The sequence below is a fragment of the Colossoma macropomum genome, unplaced genomic scaffold (assembly GCF_904425465.1).
Source record: "Colossoma macropomum unplaced genomic scaffold, Colossoma_macropomum, whole genome shotgun sequence".
Classification (NCBI taxonomy): domain Eukaryota; kingdom Metazoa; phylum Chordata; class Actinopteri; order Characiformes; family Serrasalmidae; genus Colossoma; species Colossoma macropomum.
In genome coordinates, this window is record NW_023494802.1 from 14214065 (window position 1) to 14228192 (window position 14128).

The following is a 14128-nucleotide window of genomic DNA, read 5'->3' on the forward strand; positions in this document are numbered from 1 at the left end:
TTAAATGCAAATGTTATATATTGTTTTTTTTTTATCTTTAACCTCTTTACTACTTCTTTTATTCTTTTATGACACCAATTGTTTAAAGCACTTTGTGCAACGTCAGTTGTTTTAAATATGCTATTGAAATAAATACAGTAGGGAGTTAAGTATCCTAGCTATCATACCCTACATAGCTAAGCAAGTATCAAAGTTAGGGTTGCACTGATATCGGTTCTTAAATACAGTATTGGTATTGGTTATGGTGATCCCGATACTACAAATCGGATTTGTGATACACACACATGCTACTGAATGATGCATGCAGATATATACTAGGCCTTGGTTTAGCCTTTAGCATAGCAGCCTGCTAGCTGGGTTAGTGTGTCCACTCTCCCCACCTTTGTTGGTCAGCTGCATCAGACAGCAGCGTGGTCTCGGGGCCTGATCAAGGCAAGAAATCCACTGAAACCAGTTGCTACGAACAGCGTGAATGACTGTAATACTAACTAAACTCCACAAGAGATGTTATGTGACTTATACATACGCACCACATGTATCTATATTGTTAAGTTCTGTTCTTTAAATATTTTGTACAATTAAATTATTTTACATTTACTTGTGTTGATAAATATGGTTTTTATTATTAATTATATACTAGTAAATATTATTTATAGATAGTTAATAGTTAACACAAATAGGTGTTCTTAAGGATCTAAAATGGTTTTATTTGTGAAGCAGAACACAACTTTTACCAAAATAAAATATAAAAAAAAAGTCTAATCAGTATCAGTGTCTCTATTCTGTATCTGTAGAAACAGAACCAAACTGAAAATGGTTGCTGCATGTTGCTGCATCTGATGGGGTGTAACTCTGACTGTATATGTAGAACATAGCCTAGAGTTAGAAGTGAATATAGTGAACTAAGTCTCTGAATAGAACATCAAAAATGGATCACCTTCAGTGATGCACACAGAGATGCATGAAGCTGCTGAATGTTGTTGCTTTTGGGTTTGCATTACATGCTGATGTTAGCGCTGATAGTCATGTTCTGCTTTATTAGCTGCTCCTGTGTCTCTGTAAGTAGAGAGCAGAGCCTCATTACCATGTTAGTCTTTGTAGCAGGGCTGCTGGTATCGGAGTCCGCCCTGGCAGGCCGTGTTCAGTCATTAGCTGTGATGGCTACTGTTGTGATGGTGGTTTTTTGGGGAACTTTTCATATAAGTGTATGGCAGGTGTAATTATACTGCAGAGTATATATGCACAGTTATCACTCCATATAACCAGAAAAAAGATTAAAGGTATTTTATATATTTCTTATAATTTCTTCCCATTTTTGCTGTCAGAATCATCATTTTTTGTATCAACACTTTTTGCATTGGCTTACACGGTTAATTAGTAGTTTTTGATGTCTGGTTCATTTGTGTGACATTTGTGTTACATATATGTTACGGTTATGCTGGTTAGTGCAGTCAAAAGAAGTATTTGTTCCAACATAACGCAAATAATTATAAATGCTTTAGTTTGTTTTCTGATCCTATGAGGAGGCAGCTTCAGTTTTTACCATCTGCATATTCTGAGCAGGTGTACAGTGTCAAACTGAGAGAGTCAGATAAAGAATGTGGACCTGTGAGCCTCCACTGCAGAACACTGAGGTGATCTCCTGCTGTTTTAGAGGTGACATCACTGTATTTAGGTGCTCACAGTGTGAATGTCAGCATGTGTGTGTGTGACAGTATGTGTCGCAGTATGCTCCTCCTTCCTCTCCTCTCACTCAGTCCCTCTTCTCCAGCACACCTCTTCTTTTGCCTTTCTAGACCACTTTATTGTTCCCTTTTCTTAACTTGCACTCTTCAAAAACTTTGACCAGCCTTGACCATATGGAACCCAAACTCTGCTGCTTAGCACACTTCAGGGCAGGTCTAACCCAGTGCAGAGCTCTAACCAAGATGGCCATGGATTAGCCCATTGATCCACTCAAATCAATCCCAGAGTGCATCTCCACTGCAGAAGGAGAGAGCATGAAGATTTATTAGGGCTGAAGAGCAGCTCATTCCCTTGAGCTTTATGAGTGATAAAACATGCACTTTGTCTAGATTGGCTTTTATTGGAGAGGTATAATCATAAGCTAACAGTTCACAATATGAGGTGATATGAGTTGAGGGTAAACATAAAATTGCTTTGATTCATGTTGTATGATTATGTATGTTCTTAACTAGCGGTCCAGTGTATATTCAGTAGTTTATTACGTAGGTCCACATTGCAGAAGATTTGTCATAACAGCAGCTTAGAATGCATGCTGCTGTGCAATAAGGACAAAATACTAGTACTGCAGCTATAAACCACGACTGTGATACACCGTACATTTATTTTAAATACTTTGCTGAATCAATAACCTGACATGATTAAAGACTGACCAAAATAATTTACCTTTGTTGGATTTACCTTGATTCATCAAAACATCTACAAAAGCACTCACTGGGATTCATGATTGGACAGGATGCTCACAGCTCACAATAAAATGACAGATACAGAGAACTAGGTTGCTGGTGATGTGAGTATAAACACAGCGAAGTGAAGCCACTTGGCCATCATACATGTACTTCCACCTTGTGCTGTAAAATGAATGCTTGTCTATGGACAAAGTACCAACATATTTAAAAAATGTAGATATAAGAAAAATGCTGATGTCCACTGCATTTTCCTACAACAATATCCAAATTATGAGCTCTAACAAGACATTTCACTAATAAGTATCCATATAAAAGTTTTCTCATTTCTAATATAACCAAGGTTAGGCAGTCTGTTCCATTGTTTCAAAGGGATGGATGTATCTACACAAATATATGTATATCCAGAAGCATTTTAATGGTCATAAAGCTTTGTTTGGGTATCAGAAAAGGCACGTTTAGTTGGAGGTTTAAAAAAGGCGTATTATCTTGTAAATTTGACTCCTTTTTTGATAGTGTGCAATCTAGAACTGCAGAAAATGCACAAAATCTGTTTTCAGTTACAAACTACATGTAAATGAAATAAAAAGCCTAAACCATGCTAAGCATTCCTTCGTGGAGAGGTTCTCCAGCATGGAGAAGTGAATGTAAACCTCGGTTACCTTGTTGTTTATGTCATATAACGATTCCCATAGATGCACTACTGAAAATTAGCGCTATGTTTATGAAATAGGACATTTTAAATCTACAAAAATCAGTGTGAGTCTATGGGGAACACTTTCTTCCAGAGAGTGTGCAACACTGAGCCAGTGAGTAAAATACATGTGATTCATTTGAGGGCGTTCTGTACTTCAGCCTTCTGCAAGATGAGTATTTCAGAGGTCAAATTTGCGCTAAACGTTACTTGTTTATAATAATACATTGTGCAGCCCTTATTTAAGTCTTTGTGTGTCCAGGTGTCAATGGTACCTGTGTGTGTGCATGGGTGTGACTACAGGTGTGTGTGTATGTGTCTGTAAGTGTATGTGTGGGTGGGTATGTGGGTGTGTGTGTCAAAGATGATTGATTTGTGGGCTTTAAATAAACACAGGTTCTCATTTCCAGCTGGGTCATTGTTCTGAGCCTGCAGACCTGTCAATCAGCACACATCTCCTGCTCCACACAGAGAGAGACAGAGAGAGAGAGAGAGAGATAGAGAGAGGAGCACAGCTGTGTGTCTGCTCAGAGAAAGAGCAGAGAATAATACATCATAGTAAATGTGAAGTGCTTATTCTCAAGACTGTAATGGCATATGACTAATTATGTATACTTTAGTTTACATGTGCAGGGCCTTTGCAGATGCTCTCTTTTCAGCTTTGCAAGTACAGCACAGCTTTGGTTGCTAACCGTCCAGGAATTGAGCCGTTTTTCTTTTTTAGGAAATCTGTTGAATCCATTAAAATAAGGCTACAAGCACTTGCTGCCAGTTCCTATAATTTCAGATTGTAACAGAAGCGAATCGTGAAGGCCTTTTGGGTATTACAGATGCACATGAATTTCGAGGAGGTAAGTTGGTGTCTGTTCAGAGAGAAACCATTTAAAGGCTAACTTTGCTTACAATTAAAAAAAGAAGCTAAATAGCCATGAATTAGTATTATTAAAATAGTTATTGGTGACTATTTCTTTATGTTTTTTGTTAACTACTAGGCCTGTGCCCAGTAATGGTTTACTGAGTTACTGTGGTGACAGACTCATGTGACTTTTAACCGTGTTGAATGATGTGATATCCTACATTAGTACCACATTTATTGCACCTCCGGCTATTGAGCTACGCTGGTTGAATGCATTTGTTGCTGCAATTATCATATCTGTACAAAATGCCATGTCATGTTTCAGCTCTCGTACAACTGCACTCTCAAAAAAAAGGTACTGTCAATAGGGTGGTACCCCTTACGTCACTGTGGTGGTACCCTCAAGGGTGCATATTCAGTACTTCTAATTTGGGAACATATTCCATTGCAGTTGCTTTATTAATTGCATTGACTTCATATAAAATAGCACTGACTCCAGACTTCTTATGTTATTTGTCTATTTTAAAACGTGTGGTTGTTAAAAAGTACAAATATGCCCCTTTACCCTGAGAAAGTGCTTGTAGTGTATCTCTAAAACTTATTTACTGTACACTGTTTTACCTTAAGACCATTGTTGTCCCTTTGAGTCCATTTACATTGTTTGTACCTTGATGAACAGAATACCTGAACAGTACCGGTTTTTACAACAGTGTGGACATCAGGCAAAAAGGCTAAACAGTCTTGGTCTATAAAGTTTGTGTGACATTCACACTTTCTTTCTTTCTAGCTAGATTACTGTAGCTATAATAATATAATAATATACTACAACCACACTTTTTACTGAACTGTGCTTTATTATGTTCTTGTTATTTGACAGAGTTTAAGCTTCAGCATTTCACTGTCACTTTCTTTGCTTCCGCGTCCACTTCAGAGTCCCTCTCAAAATTACTGGCAGGAAAAGTATGCAAACGCTTTGTGGAAATAAAACATAAAAGGGAAAGCAAAGGGAAAAAATACACCCTCACTCTCACTCCCAACTTCTGCAAATCCTGGTTTTAACTGTTTAACACAGTTACTTAAATAGGTGGATTCTGTTACCGGCACAGGCCTATTAGCTAGATTAGCAAGTCTGTATGAGCTGTTCCTATTAATTTTACCTCCTGAATGGTTTCTAGTGGTTCTTTGCTGTCTAAATAAGGCTTGCCAATTATAACAGTAACAGTGGTCTCATAACCATAAGGTTATGGGTTTAAATCCCTTTGTGACATCTCAGAGAAAAAAGGTTAAATGAAACCCAGAGGCTGTAATATCCTTGTCACTGCATGAAGAATTCATGTCTCAAAGTTATTACAATATGATAGAAGCCTTCCCATTTTTGTGCTAGAGTTGAGCGAACTCTTTAGTGTCGTGTAAAAGCATTCCTTGATGTTTTTTATTGAATCTTTATGAAATGGCTCCCCTGGAGGGACAATCTGAAGAAGCCACAAATAGTTCTGTCTGGTTCTTTTAAGGGTCCTGCTGCTATAGGTTTATCTGTGTATATCTCTCCCACATTCCAACAGACACTCTGCACGCAGAGATAGGGAAAGAGCGAGAGAAACACACACACACACACACACACACACACATGCAGTCTCAGCGTAGAGGCAGTGGCAATTTCAGCCAATTTATCTGGAGATTCCAGCAGGGGAAGAGGGAGATGGAAATTGTCTATGGCTGCTTAACCCTGTCTCCTTTCCTCCCTTTACTTCTATTTCGCTCTCTCTCTCTTGCTCTGTCTGTCTCTCTCTCTTTGCTGTCTACTCTTTTTTCATTTACATGTTATCAGCAGCTTGTTTCAGAGGGCTGCACCGTATATCTGTCCCAATAAGCTTCTCTGGCACTGAGGTACTGGACACTTTACATGGGTCAACCCAGCCACAATGTGTTTGCTGTGCTTCACGAGCCACCAGCAGCCTGCATTGTGCTCTCTCTCTCTCTCTCTCTTTCTCTCTCTCTCTCTCTCTCTCTAACTCTCTCTCTCTCTCTCTCTCTCTCTCTCTCTCTCTCTCTCTCTCTGGGTTTGTGTATGTGTATAAGCAAGAGAGAGTTCTGCAATTGTTTTCTCACTTTCTCATCATCAATGAGTTTACCAAGAGTCTTCTGTCAAATGCCAGTGGTTCATTAACGGTGTTCAATGAAATGAGGAGAACACAATTAGAGGCATGAATCTTTCTTTCTCTCTCTCTGTCTTTTTTGCCCCTCCGTACACTCACTCAGTGCTTCTCGTATCTCTATGAGGACTCCACCAGACTGCACTGAAACACATTATATTGGATGGTTTTGAAGAGTACAAATGTTCATGGTAGTGAGTTAAATGAAGAAATGGTCTGATATTGGGGACTTTATTAGGGACTAGGGGTGTCACCATACACACGTTAATATATACTTTTTTTGGCGTCAAGAGATGATACGGTTAGAAATACAGTTAGATTTCACACTATGAAATGTGTGATAATGGGAGTGATTTCGATAGTTTAACACAATTTAGGAAAATTCATGATCTTAAATAAAACTTCCCTGCGGAGCTCTTGGAATTAGAAAAAACTGGTGTGGTTACTCTACCTTGGGTGGTTCATAAGCCAAGCTGTTTGAAATAAAAAAAAGGTTTTTTAGTCGAAGACAATAATGATGGGCAAAGATTGGTTGTGCCGAAATTGCTTAATGTGAGGATCAGATACCCGTGCTAATACCTCAGTTATGCTAACTCAATTGTGAAGACATCACACAGTCAACAACACTGTCCTGCCTCTAATCATGCCAAGTTATAAAGTAATCTCAAATGGTAAAATAGACTGATACTGTATGATGTACTGTTATCTACAAAAAAGGACATAAGTACAGACAAAATTCAGGCTTGAACTTGACAGCTGTTTTGAACTGTACAGTATAGTTCTCTGCGGTCTGGTCTGACTAAAGGATGTCAATTATAACTGTAACAGTTGTCTCATAACTGGTGGTTTGTGGGTTTAAATCCCCTTACAGCATCTCACTGAGATCAGGTTAAATGAAACTCTCAGGCTCTAATATCTTTGTCACTGCATAAAGAATTCATGTCTCCAAGTTATTTCAATATGATAGAAATCTTCCCACTGTTGTGTTAGGGTTGAGAGGAGTCTTTATTGTCATGTCACAGAATTCCTTGATGTTTTTATTGAATTTCCCTTGGAGGGACAATCTGAAGATGCCACAAATAGGTGGCAATTGCTAATTGGCCCAGAACAATGATTACAGCATGTTTCATTAACGTTATCTAACTGAACATCTTGTTTGCGATCCATTATGGGAATTTAGTGATGGCCCCTTGTTTAAATCTCCCAGAGAAGTTATGGCATGTGTATATTCACCTTAGCCAGAGTGTCGAATCATTTCTGTGTTTTCTATCACTATATTAAAGATGCCTGAGCCTTCCTTTATTGCTGGATGCACTGTGATTTAAAAAATTAAGGTGAAGTGTGACATATGCTATTAATGCGTTCAAAAATGTAGTTTGCGAGATTTAGAAGATGCTTCCAAGCGGTGTAGCTGGTTATGGTTTCACTCTGTTGTTGAGTGAACCTCAGAAATATTAGAACATAACAGTCCTCATTTGTGATACCACTGTAACAAGCAGTGCTTAATTGGCAGTGCATGATTTTTATTCATAACAGACCAGACTAATTGCAGCCTTTTCCAGGTGTGCTGCAGATGAAAATATGTAGTACATTCTATTAACCACTCTAAAGCTTCTGCTGTTTTTGCTCATGCAGTAAATGCATCTGAATACTTCTAACATGAACTGGAGATTTTTATGAAAATTTAATGAAGTCATCTTTAATGCATACCAGGGAACTGGTGTTTCCAGAACATTAAAAATAAAACATTCCTAAAAATAACAAGGCCTTAGTAGGGCAGTGCATGCCTGTGTTTATGCCTCCACTAGTCATCTAACAATTCTTTTTTTTTTTGTTAGTAACATTATAAATGTTCAAATTTGCATTTAATTGGTCGTATTTTGACCTGAACCAGTTTTACATTAATATTAGGATACTCAACCTCTTTGGCTACATGCAAGATCATCTATTTAAAAAAAATGCTTCTGTAGATGAGATTGTAAAATAAAGTGCAAAAGAAGTAAGATAAATACTCAGTGATTGGCAGATATAAATATTTGCCATTATCAAGTCATTGACTTTTGCTGCCAAAACTAAGAATTTGTTTCCAGAATAATAGAAATATGTTAACTGTAAAATGTTGAACATACAATAAACAAACATGCTTCAGTACCAAAAGTCTAAAGGCAAATATTTATTAAAGACTTATTTTACATTAATAAGAACATTGCCTTTGTACTGGTGATGTTGGTCCCTCCTGCCAATCTTGTCCGTCCTGACGTCAGCTGATCTAGGTTATTTCAGTAAGTACTGTTAGGTTAGTGCAGCCTTTGAGTGTAGCGCCAGCTTATTTAACAGCTTATGGTATTTAACTCTTGTGTGGTGTTGATGTGTTTGTTACTCAGTGGTCTGGTGGACCCACCACATTATTGTTTAATCAATACAGCCATAACAATTTATATAAAAACAAAAATACCAGATGTTTAAAATATCACAAGTGGCCAGCGTAGGGTTCTCCTTTTGCAGCTGTAGCCAGTCAGCAGCCTGTCCATGTTGTCCACCCTCACACACACACACATATACAAAACACATACACACACAGACACATACACTAACAGCAGGCCATGTAGGAGGAGAACAGAGTGAAGGGACACAGCACCTCCACACTTTTATTCCGGTTAATTTTTATTCCACCACGTGTAATATAAATGTGTGGGGGGTGGACAGTGTGAAGGCACTGAAAATGTGTTATTTTATATGTTCTTCAAGTCAAATCAAGTCAAGAGGCTTTTATTGTCATTCCATCTATGTACAAGTACACAGTGGAGTGAAATTACGTTCCTCCAGGAACACGGTGCAATGGGAACTGGGCAATAGGCAGTGTCCAGTCCTGTATATACTGCTTTACAACAAATCCTGCATACAGAGTATTCTTAAATGTATTCTGACATATTCGTCCTTTGTTACCTAGTTATATAGATTTTTGCGCAGTTTATTTTATATGAATAATTCATAAAGTTCTGCAATGCTGTATCACAGTAATATATGTTTGTCTAGCCCTGATGCTCCCATGAGTAGTGTTCCACAATGCAGTATTATAATGTAATTATTCATGCTGTTCTGCATCCAGGTTCTATATAATCTTAATGCAGAGTAGATTACAGAACACTAAAGTAGTGTTATCGCTACTGTACCATATGTTGGTGCCAGTATTTGGCAGCGTCCATTTTAACTAAAATGGAGAACTCACCTGTGGTAATATTCATTGTATGTGTTTGACAAAGATGAAGCATTGAATATTTGGATTTGTTAATGGCCCATGATTAACTAAAGCACACTGTTTGGCTTGAGAAGGAAGCTCTGAGCGCTTGTTTCAGTGGCCGGAACACCCTTGGGGTGATTCTGCCTAACTACAGATGAAACACCCAGCAATGATTTTCTTTCAAAGCCCTTGGATCCCGAGAACAATTTGCTCTGTAATTGAGCGTGTCTGCTTGCTAAATCGTCCACATCTACTTTTGTGATAAACATTAGACATAAAAAAGGGAACTGTCCAAAACTGAAACAGCTGTGTTTGATCACATTTCCCAGTCATATAGAGAAAGACAGATAGAGATAGAAAGAGAAAAAGATTGGGCACACAGTGGCTCCACAGATTGTGATGTCTGGCAGGGGTCTTGTCTCGGGGGGCTGTTGACTCATCTCACCCATGTGGAGCACATCAACCGCAGCTACAACTCTAGCCTCTTTCCTCTGTTACCATGGAGAGCCTTTCAGCCTAGATCTAGAGAGAGAGACACAGAGAGGGAGAGAAGGGCAAGATGTTCCAGATGTAGCTTGTTTGATGTTTTGTGACAGACAGCATCTGGGAAGGTCTTATTGAGTTCTGAGCATAACTGTGTCCCTGGTGTGTTCCTCTACTTTCCAATGCAAGAGCCAGCATCCCGTTATGGGTAAGCTTACAAGGAAGGAGGAGAGAGAGAGAAAGAGGTTTGACATTTGAAGAAAGGAGAGAGAGCTGTTTCAGCCAGTGAAGTGTGAGGCACAGGACATGATGAACTTTGTGTTGGCTTAGTAACTCAAAAAACACAACAAATAACTAATTACTTCTCTCAAACGTCAGTGGGATTATTTTGCTCATTACATCCTGGGCACAGTAATCTCACTTCTTTACTTTATTAGGTCTACATTACTTTATAACTCCAGTATGTATCTGTCTGCAGGGCTGCCTTTAAACAAGACACAGCCGGTTATGCTAAGTAACTTTATGAATGGCTGATGCTGTTTGAAAGAATATTGCCAGTAGAAATGATCCATGAACAGCTGTGTCAAGGTAAAATCTTTGTAACTAAAATGTAATGCTTGCAGAGTTGTTCCTGAATAAATATTTAGTTTGGCCTGTTTAGCTGAGGATGGAGCTCAGTGTTCTTCAGCACGAGGATCTTTATCTAGCAGTTTCATTTCAGCAGGTTTAATTTGCGCAGGCAGCACACATACACACAAATGACATACATGAACAAACACACATATATATGGGGTGCAGTTGGGTGCAAAAGTTACAGACCACACTGACACCGACAATCACACTGATTTTTTCATTAAATAAAGAACAAAGAACAACAGAATTTTGTTAAAAAAAAACAAAGTTATAACAAGTAAAATGAAGAGGAAGTATTAATATAATTAATTAATATTAATATCTGTGCTGTTTTTTTGTTACTATTTGCGACACTGACCATGTTGAGGCCTTTATACAAAAAAGGTCAGTTTTTTTTTGTCTTATCTCTTCCATTAAAGCCTGTGATCAGACGAATTTCAGCTGCATTTGGTCTACTTATCAGAGGCCTAAACCTGTGAAGTCCATGCCAGCTTAACTGTATGCTGTCATTAAAGCAAAAGGGGGACCTACCAAATACTCAGAAATTGTGAAATTCAAAAACTACAACTTCAAAAACTACAACTTCAAAAACGTAACTTTTCATTCAAATTGTTATGCTGATACTAGAGATAGAGTGTGCGAAAGAAAGAAAATGTATGATTAATACGTGTTGCGCTTGACCAGTATTGTTCTCTCAGAGGCCTATGAGTGATGCAAGTAATGAAATTTCTTATTGTAATACCATTACAAGATTTTAAACTGGACTTTGTTACAAGATGAAGTAATCACATTACTGTAACCGTGTTAACCCCAACACTGATTCTGACTGATTTTGATATCATTGATTCAATTAACTTGGGAACTTGGCAATATATTAAGTTAATATCTTACTTCCCCTTAAACTTTTCTCCAGTCGGCAGCATATCATCACTGCATCATTGGCAGCAGCTGTTTTTTTTACATTGTATGTAAATTTCATACAGAATGGATATTGAAATTATTTAAAATTACTCAGAATAAAATTTGCTACATTAACTCTACATTAAAAGTTAAGAGTGTCTCTGCCTTATCCTGTTGCTATGTGCTTAGAGAAATAATTAAAATAATGAATCAAACGTACAGTGAAAACATTACTAAACATCAAGAGACAACCTCATGACGAGCTTGTGCCATTCCTTTTATGATCCATTATTTTTCCCTGATCTCCCTCAATGCAGTTTTTTGAATACCTGAACAGTTATTCACTATTTGAACACTGGCACCAGGACCAGTTAACTAAAGTATTTGATTACTCATCCACACTTGTGTTTTGGAGTGAACACGAAAGGCCTGACTGCCCAGAAGAAGAGAAGACTTCACAAACGTAACTGATTTTGGGCAGGAGAGTAGGTTTAGTGGACTTTAGTGGCCAGTTAAAATCGAATGTTGGAACCGATAAGTTAAAAGTGACAGTACAGTATCAGTGCTGACAGCAGACAGCAACCTCAGACAACAGCCGAAGCGTCTGATGGTCTCACAAAGACGGACGGACAGACAGGCAGCCCTCAGGGCGATTTTGCGGCTTTTTCAGTATGTGTTCATCAGTTGGGCTTTATGGCTGAGAGCAGATTGAGGTCACATGGCTGGACTCTTTTTGACTCCTCTGCATCCACTGCCCCTTCTGCTCATTTTGCTTTATGACCGTCATTATTAGATCATCCTGCAGTGCACACACTCCTGTCAGCACAGAGCTCTCCATATACACTCTGACAGATGCAGTCAAACAGGCAGAAGTGACACACTCATGCTGGATGGCTAAATCACAGACAAACCATTTCACTCTGACCATTCACTCTTCTCGTCTGAGCACCACTGCAGATAAAGATTGAAGGAATAGTTTGGTGAAAAATATACACAGTTTTCACATCAAACCAAGATGTATTTGGTGTCTGAAGATTGCTTAGATTTGAACTAGAGCTATAGCCCTTATGTAGCCCACAAAGAATGGAAGCTTATTTCCCACCGGTTAGTATTGTGCAAGCTTCATGGCTAAATCATCACAAGCTCTTTTCCTGCTTAAAACCCAGGACATTAGTGGGATACTTTTATCAGAAAAACTTTCCAGAATTCTCACATGCAACCCTTTACGGTTTCCTCTGGGTGCTCTGATTTCCTCCCACAGTCCAAAGACATGCAGTCAGGCCAATTGGACACTTTGTCCAGGGTGTGTCTTGCCTTCTGTGAGTGTGTATGTGTGTGTGAGACCTATATCCATACATATCAATATATATGTACAACATCTAGAAAAGACAGGAGGGCGTGTGTGTGAACAGAAGCTGATGTGTTACCAGGAAAAACAAAAGCATCAAAGTTACGGCCGAAAAGCTGAACATTTTCGTGACGCTTTTCTGTTTTTTAGTTTGATTTTGCAAGTGAAAACATCCAAGAAGTGTATTTTCTACATGATTCTAGATAGAAGCGGCATGCATAGTTGCTGCCCTTCCAGCATGCATAGTTGGCATAAGGGCTAGCAAAGCAGAATGTTTGTGTTTTCAGGATTGCACAAGAGAAAAAAGTTGCAGGAGTATATTTTATGATAGAGAAATAAAGAAGCCTATTTTAAGAACTTGACTGGGATTTAATGGAATGAAATAATGCGTGCACTGCTGGAATAAAAAATGTTTAAAGGCTACATATGTGAATGATGCAAAGCCTGAACATTACCAGTAAAAGTATCCCAGTAATGTCTTGGGTTTTGAGTGTGAAAGGACCTATAAACATTTTGCTTTGCCAGATTTTTGCCAGTTCTCTTTGGAATCATGTACAAAATACACTTCCCTGAACAAACTGTGAATTAGATTTACACATTTTAAGAAAATTTGAGTGTTTTTAACCTTTACCTTCTCACATGACTCTGTCCCTCTTGTGGTCTGACCTTTGCACTTTTGAACCTATGTGTAGGTGTTTGGCTGAAGCCCACAAGGAGCTCTCGGATGAGGGAGAAAAGGGCAGACTTTGTTGCTGGCTGTCTCGGTGGAAGGGTGATTGTTGCCGGAGGGCTGGGTAAGTCCTAATGAAGTGCACTTATATTGCAAACATAACTCAGCTGCAACCACTGCAAGACAATTTTTAAGGCAGTGACTTAACTGTCGTTATACAACAACACCCACACACAAATTACCTTGTGATAAAATGCTTTTCCAAGTAATTCTGTTTATTATGTCAACTTAAATTTCATGATAAAACCATTAGGTTTATGTCACATGGCAGAAAAATACCAGCTGCACAATAGATTACTGCAAATCCTCTTTCGTTTCTCTTAAACCTCTAATGATGAATGATAAGAACAACATGGTAGCTTGTCATTGATTGACAGTGGTGCAAGGAAGATACAAATCCTTGAGTAAATCCCTTGAAATTAGTTAGAAAAAACTGGATGTATTGCTCAGATGTATTAAAGTTTAAGCTTATTAAAGTGAAACTGCCGCATCTAAAAATAAATATTAAAGTGCTTGCACTAAAATGTGCAGTGGTGTCAAAAGTAGAGCTTACTGTATAAATGTAAATGATACAGCATGAATGTGAAATTACATGTGACACAAAATAAAAAATAAAAAAACAAGGCACAGTATTTTCCCTTTTACTCAAAATATTTACGTA

At 38.3% G+C, this 14128-nt stretch overlaps 1 protein-coding gene across 1 annotated transcript in view; it reads left to right on the forward strand.

Moving 5' to 3' along the window:
• The window catches only part of LOC118822604 (kelch domain-containing protein 8B-like), a 116008-nt gene that overhangs the window by 87853 nt on the left and 14027 nt on the right, over positions 1–14128 (forward strand). Inside the window, exon 6 of the mRNA XM_036591760.1 lies at positions 13430–13531. Coding sequence (XP_036447653.1) covers positions 13430–13531 — 102 coding nt within the window. The remainder of the gene's footprint in view (positions 1–13429; positions 13532–14128) is intronic.